Raw genomic sequence first — 7,866 nt, forward strand, 5'->3', positions numbered from 1 at the left:
CAAATGGCAGTATTTTCATTTTCGGGCAAACTATCCCTATAAACATGTTGCATTTAAAATAGCTATTTCTTTTTAATAGCATGACTCTTGCGATTCTCTTCTCTTGGAGATGTATCTTTCAACTCCACTTGTATCATTTGATCAAAATCCTTAGGTAATAAACCCAAAGCAATTCACTGACAGCCATAAATAAGCAGCTATGCGAAGGCTGTGGACATGTGATTTGATAAGCGAATTAAAAATCCATTAGCAAAAGCTGGACCATACCTGAAGGACCTGATCTTTCCAACTACACTCTAGATTAATTTAAAGGAGTTGAAGTCATTTCCAAGTACATAAAAAAAAAAAAAAAAGCGTGACAATCTGATGACAGAAAGCGTGACCAAGATAATGCTGCAGGTTACGTCCTGCAGGTTAGACAGAACTGAAAATTTTGGCAGAAAAAAAAGAGCCAATGGGCTTTGGAGCTTTTCCAAATAGTTAGTTGAGAGGAAACTAAAGAAGAGAGGATGAGCAGGAGCTTAGAGAGTGATCTTGCTGACTCACTCAATCAAACAAGTCAAGGCCTCCAGACAAGAGAAATATATATCGGTGACAAAGTTGAAACAATGACAATATTTCCGAGTTTTCCTTAAAGAGCTAGTTCACCCGAAAACGAAAATTCTGCCATCATTTACTCACCCTCATGTCTGTTTGACTTACTTTCTTCTGTGGAACAATTTTTTCTTTTTTTCCATACAATGGAAGTCAATGGTGACCAAAACTTGGTCATGCTTACCAACATTCTTAAAAGTAACTGTTTTTCACAGATGAAAGAAAGTCATTCAGGTTTGGAATGACATGAGGGCGAGTAAATGGCAGTATTTTCATTTTCGGGCAAACTATCCCTATAAACATGTTGCATTTAAAATAGCTATTTCTTTTTAATAGCATGACTCTTGCGATTCTCTTCTCTTGGAGATGTATCTTTCAACTCCACTTGTATCATTTGATCAAAATCCTTAGGTAATAAACCCAAAGCAATTCACTGACAGCCATAAATAAGCAGCTATGCGAAGGCTGTGGACATGTGATTTGATAAGCGAATTAAAAATCCATTAGCAAAAGCTGGACCATACCTGAAGGACCTGATCTTTCCAACTACACTCTAGATTAATTTAAAGGAGTTGAAGTCATTTCCAAGTACATAAAAAAAAAAAAAAAAGCGTGACAATCTGATGACAGAAAGCGTGACCAAGATAATGCTGCAGGTTACGTCCTGCAGGTTAGACAGAACTGAAAATTTTGGCAGAAAAAAAAGAGCCAATGGGCTTTGGAGCTTTTCCAAATAGTTAGTTGAGAGGAAACTAAAGAAGAGAGGATGAGCAGGAGCTTAGAGAGTGATCTTGCTGACTCACTCAATCAAACAAGTCAAGGCCTCCAGACAAGAGAAATATATATCGGTGACAAAGTTTACAGGAGTTCAAGAGGATTTGTGCTCCAACATGTAGTAACGGTACATGACGCCCACGAGTACAGCAGCTACGGTGGGAATCAACCAGGTGGTCCATGACCTGAGCAAAAGACAAACAGTTGTTTAAAAATCATACAAACCAAACATGAGTACTCTAGTTCATGCAGAACATAGTCTGAACTCTTACCTGGCGTCTTCGGAAGTTGTAATGTAAACTTCCTAGAACAGAAATGTGATAAAGCGAGCAAATGTTAACAAACTGCAATCGCTTTTACATGACAGTCAACATGTTCATGCATCAGTCGCAAAGGTCAGGAGACAGTTGTTTGTTTTACCTTTTTTGACACTTTCTCTCGATCATCCTGAAACACAAAAATAGGTATTATTAAAGTTCATGACTTTCCACATACTTGAAGACACAGACTAGATAAGGGACAAATAATCAATAAGATTGTACATCCACAGTTTCCGATCTTTTACTGCATAGAGTAGCACATTTCTATTAACAATACACATCTAAAAACAAGCACAGTGACTACTGTAGGAAAAACACGTGATCCAAGTAATCATAAACATGAGAAAGCTTCATATTAAGCTTCAACATACTCATAAGCTTTTAATATGTTTGAGGCATGTTTTCCTATGCACATAACTTAAAGGGGTCATATGATGCGATTTCAATTTTTCCTTTCTCTTTGGAGTGTTACAAGCTCTTGGTGCATAAAGAAGATCTGTAAAGTTGCAAAGACTAAAGTCTCAAATCCAAAGAGATATTCTTTATAAATGTTCAGAGTCAGCCACACCTACCTAAAACGGCTCGTTCTAACACACCCCACATGTCTACGTCACGATGTGAGAAGATTTGCATAACGCCGCCCAAACGTTCACGCAAAGAAAGAAGGCGTAACTTAAAAATATTTGGCTGCACAACTGTTGATAATTCTAATAATAAATCAGCATATTAGAATGATTTGGCAGTTCTGACTCACGTAAGTACGTTTTCATTTAAAGGATTTGCCACTGATGATTCAAACGCGAGTTTTGGGCAGTGTAGAATGCACTTGTTGTTTGTCATTTCTCTGATCACAAATGCAGACAGAGTTTTATGTTTACGCGGTGCAATGCAATGCAACGACAGTAAAGAGACAGTAAAAAGACAGTACAAGTCATTATAATCAGTAATTATGTCCCCACTGGATGCAACAAATGCCTCGTTTGTAATGGGTTTTAATGTTTTTGTCTCGTCGCTCCGGCCGGACACGGCATCAACAGTATGTGAGGGGCGTAACATTTCCGTCTCACGCTTGAGGTATTCGGCCAATCACAACGCACTGGATAGCTGGCCAATCACAGCACACCTCGCTTTTCAGAACGATGAGCTTTGTAAAAATCGACGCGTTTCAGAAAGGCGGAGCATAGAGGAGAAACAATAATGTACAGTATGTGGAAAATAATGTGTGTTTTTTTACTTTAAACCGCATAAACACATTTCATTACACCAAATACACAAAATAATGTTCTTTTTAGCAACATCATATGACCCCTTTAACCTAATATTAGTATTTCCAGTTTGCATAAAGGCTCAAACTCGAAATGTTAAATATCACAAACTTCAATTTGCACACTGTTTGGAGGACAACACTGGGCAGGATGTAAAATAACTTTTTTAATAAAATACCAAAAATAAAATTAGGCCTTTTTTTTTTATCAGATTAATCAAAGACACAATCAATTATCAAAATAAGTGTTAGTTGCAGTCCTAGACTAGATGATTACATTTAGTCATTTAGCAGACACTTTTATCCAAAGCGACTTACAAATGAGGACAATGGAAACAATCAAAATCAATAAAAGAGCAATGATATGCAAGTGCTATGATAAGTCTCAGTTAGCCTAATGCAGTACACGTAGCAAGGTTTTTTTTTTATTTGAGGACTAAATCACAAAAATGTCATGTACAAGTAGGAAAATTTTCTTAAGACTTTCTTGGCTAATCTTTAAACTAATAACCTTATAAGAAAAACAGCAAACACTACCATATGAAGTTCGCCGATGTAATACTGCTGGAGCATCTCTCTGGCATCTGTGGAATGACCCACATCCTCAAAGCTTTCTGTTGCATCTGCGCCTGCTTGCTCCAGCAGAACCTCTTCACCTCCTGGATGCTGTCAAAGAAAAGAAGACAAGGTTTATATCCTTTGGAGTCACACCGGCACTCTTCAATGATACATCTGATGACATGATGACATATGTTGCACAACATTCAAACTCTAACCTCATTTATGTTACACAATGGTGAGAACTAACATCAAGATTTCTGTGTAAGGCTTTTGTACAAAACATGTTAATGCAAGGGTTAGGATCCAAGAACCGGTTCTTATAGCGTATTAACGCACTTTGGTTCCCGAATTATTATTTTTTTTTTTCTATTCAATTTTTCCATAGGTATTTTAATACATCTTCATTGAAAACTTACAAGCCATGAATCAAATAGATAAGAAGTAAATTGTAACATTACAACCTTTGATTAGAAGAAAAAAATATTTGGAAATAGGGTCCGTCCTTAACAGCTTAATGAAGGAAAAAACTATAATCCCATGAAGTACTGTGAATGACAATACAATTAAAAGTGATGCCGAAATATAGTGATATAGTAAAGATGTCTATTATACATATAGAAAAAATTATATTTCACGCTTGCTGCAAAATACGCATAGCGTATATTTATCTCTTGTGTCATTCACAGTGCTTCATAGAAGCGGGTGGTTCTTCAGGTGCAATTTGCTTGTCACCGTTCTTTGATTGGTGGAGATTTGTTTGCAGAATCATAGGTAATGTAGTTTTTCACCAGGGGCCTATACCATGAAGCCGGTTTAGCTGGCTAGCCAGGTAAGTTTAGTTTGTACCAATTCTTCTGGGTTTTAGTAACCATAGAAGTGGTTTGCCTCTTAGCGGTGTTCATTACCATAGCAGCTTACACTCCACGGCTAACCTGCTCCCAGGCAGGTTATGTTTTTTTGTTTTTTTTTCTCTTTCAGAAACAAACATACAGAGATACTTAACGTCAAACAGAACACAAATAAAAATGGGGGATACATATAACAAATATACATCATGGAGGTTAAAACATTACATTTTACAAATAACATTTTTTAATATGAGAGACGTTTTTATACATTTCTTGTTCCTAGTGATTGAAATCAATGAGTCATAAAATATTTTAAGTTCTTTACAGAAAAACTTAGAGGGAGTAATAGACATTATTTTTGCTGTATGTACATGGAACTTCCCAAGAAGAATTATCACCTTTAAAGTGTTATCAACTACATCTGATCCAGTATTACAGTTCAAAAAAAGGATCATAGATTCATCTATTTTAATTATTTTATAAAATATATCAAAAACCAACATAGACACCTGCTTCCAAAAGTCTTCAGAATATTTAGTTACAAAATAAATGTGTAAGTGTTTCATTTTCTAAATTACAAAAAGAACATTTTGGTGAGGCAGGTTATGTTTTGGTTCAGAGATCTCAAACCAAAATTTGACCAATCAGCTTCGAGCAAAGTAACACATCTCTGACAAAATTTAACTCCCCCAGTTTCACTTGCTCCAAATTAAAGGGCGCTACATAGTAAAACATTTTAAAGATAAAATCATCTGGCTTTTAGAGATGATTATTTTATTATAATTACTTGATATGATTTATATAATTATTATACGCTTAATCCATTGCACAAGCCATTTTAGTTTTAGAATTATTATTAAGCTTTTATTTTAAGTCAATACATATATACAGATAATATGTAATATAAATAAGCTTTATATATAGCAATATAAATAAGGTTACACACGCGTGCTGCAACAACACCGTAGTTACGTCATTCAAAAACGAAAACAAATAAATATAGGCTGTATAAAACGTAATAACATGAGTCAGGATTTGAAGGGCAACAAAAAAATTCGCCACGTGGAGGAAACGCAGCTGCAATCGTTCGTTTTAACATGACAGATCAACATGATCAGGCTAGCAGAGAAGCTAACGTTACGTGGCTAATACCCAACGATCCAATGCCTGTGTCCCATGTTTTGATACATAATATTTCCGTAGAGAGTTAGCTAGTCACATCCTTCAGATTGTTGTTTACTGCAGTGAATCTAGTATGCTAACTCACTAATCGGCCCACAGAAACTTTGATGATCCCGTCAGCAGCTTGTGTTTCGAGTCTAGACACATTCCAACTAAAAATTAACAAGAGTAGCCCGTCCGTAAGATATATAAACAACAGAAACAGTAAAACCATGCAGAATTTAGTGCTGTATGGTTAAACAGTCGTGTCAGGTGTGATGCGGAGGAGGACATGAAACTCCAACCCTCTTACCTCCTCCATGAAACGTGTGATATCGTAAACTTTATCATGGATTATGAGCCATGTGTCTTTGCTTATGTTATGGATTTGAACCTCCTCGCGCGTGTAATATTTGACGCCGCTGTCCTCCGGCGTGCGTGTATTGTCATCCTTCACGTCCTGGTTCTCTCTTTTCACTGGGCTCTCAGTTTCTTCCCCCATATTCACGCGGTTTCTATCGCTTCTCCGCTGGAGTTCAGTGGAAACCTAATCTTACGTAATCTTTTAGCTTGAAACTGTTTTTTAATACACCTAACCTGTCCGTCCAGGTCAGTTCTTGTCCAGCCGGCACACCATTCACCAGCAGTCACGAGAAATTACCCAATCCATTCCCTCGAACCGAATCAGCCAATCGGCGCTCGGCTCTGCACATGGCCAGTGACGGATCCAGTAACAGCCAATCAGAATCAAGAGCAGATAATCACGAGACCGCCAAACGTCACACGCATGTTACACGCACATTGGTCTCACATTACACAACCCCAAAAGTCCTTAAAGGGGTCATATGATGCGATTAAAATTTTTCCTTTCTCTTTGGAGTGTTACAAGCTCTTGGTGCATAAAGAAGATCTGTAAAGTTGCAAAGACTATCTACGCGTTTCAGAAAGGCGGAGCATAGAGGAGAAACAATAATGTACAGTATGTGGAAAATAATGTGTTTTTTGAACCTTAAACCGCATAAACACATTTCATTACACCAAATACACAAAATAATGTTATTTTTAGCAACATCATATGACCCCTTTAATACTGAAAAGTCCTAAATACCTTTTTGTTTGCGTGTGTATATTATATTGTGATTGGATTGATGTATTTATCATTATTTTGTGATTGGATTGATGTATTTATCATAAATTGCGTTGTGTCTATTTAGAGGCGTAAAAACAAAGAAATTGTCTACTATGTCAAAAATCAAATAATCTAGCCAAAAACGAACAAAAAGTTAAGGTAAACTTTTATTAAGTAGCTTTGAAAAAAAAGATGTCTTAATATCCAATATCCTGATTATGAAAGGTTTTAGGACACAACCATTGTGTAAAACCATATAAACCCTTGATTAAAACATATTTGTATATCTGTGCTGCAGTTAAAAATGTCATAAAGTCATAATGATCTGTAAAAAAAAATTGTACTTGTAATGTAAAATTTTGAATAAAATATTTTATTTTTATCTTGAAAATGTAATTGAGTGCAAATATTCAAGTCTCAATAATAGGCATAATCAAGTAGCCTAGCTTTAATACCCCAAAATAATACTTGGGTATGAAGTTGAATGATTCGATATAGGCTAATTATTATACACTCCTGTCTATTAAAAGAGAGAGAGAGAGAGAGAGAGATTTTTTAAGATTTCAGGTTTGCATTCTCAGACAAAATAAATTCACACCACTGCTATTTTTTTTCTAGTTGTTGCTCTGAATTTAGTATGCCAAAAGCAAGCATTGGGTGTTTAGAAACTGCAGTTGTGTTGAGAGGAGGTACTCATTTGCTCTGTTTATTCTCATTTGTCTCTTTCCTGAAACCAAAACAAAACCTTTCCTGAATGAGTTTACTAATCACTTTTGCAGAGTTTGTCATTCCAAGCTTGGTAGAGAGCAACTCTCCCTCATTTGCATATCTAATCAGCTAGTGATGAGTGCCATGTGTGCTCTACTGATATCTGTTTAGGGAAAACAGAGGACTCATATTTGGTCTTGTCTGTAATATGGCTCATTAATAAGCCCATGTAGGTATACACTGAGCCTGTGCACTTTCCCATTTTTACGAACTGAAATCTGCCGATTCTGATGTTGTATTAATAACAGGGGAGAAAACAATGAGATAATATGTAAAATCTAGCATGGACATCAGTATCATATGAGACTGTCTTTGAGAACCCAGCTTTGTTTATTTATTTATTTATTTATTTTATTTTATTTTTTTCTATTTCAGTTGTTTGAATTTGTAAAAATCATAGGATTTATTTTATTTTATTTTTTTCATTTTTTTGAGGTTTCATTTAAA

General features: G+C 35.8%; 1 protein-coding gene across 2 annotated transcripts; it reads right to left on the reverse strand.

Annotated features, from left to right (window-relative positions):
• LOC107738344 (cytochrome b5-like) lies at window positions 1-6,210 on the reverse strand. 2 transcript variants are annotated; one of them, XM_016550088.1, is made up of 6 exons: window positions 5,836-6,210; window positions 3,490-3,618; window positions 1,789-1,815; window positions 1,641-1,672; window positions 1,439-1,553; window positions 1-587 (listed from the first exon to the last, which is right to left on the reverse strand). In XM_016550088.1, exons 1-5 carry the CDS (start codon window positions 6,022-6,024, stop codon window positions 1,463-1,465), a joined length of 468 nt encoding a protein of 155 aa, XP_016405574.1. In that variant the 5' UTR covers window positions 6,025-6,210; the 3' UTR covers window positions 1-587; window positions 1,439-1,462. The 2 variants fall into 2 exon arrangements, with proteins under 2 accessions (XP_016405574.1, XP_016405573.1); XM_016550087.1 differs by lacking the exon at window positions 1-587 and having other exon boundaries at window positions 831-1,553.
• Between the last annotated feature and the right edge of the window lie 1,656 nt (window positions 6,211-7,866).

Source organism: Sinocyclocheilus rhinocerous, unplaced genomic scaffold, assembly GCF_001515625.1.
Source record: "Sinocyclocheilus rhinocerous isolate Xijiao unplaced genomic scaffold, SAMN03320098_v1.1 scaffold1065, whole genome shotgun sequence".
Taxonomy (NCBI): domain Eukaryota; kingdom Metazoa; phylum Chordata; class Actinopteri; order Cypriniformes; family Cyprinidae; genus Sinocyclocheilus; species Sinocyclocheilus rhinocerous.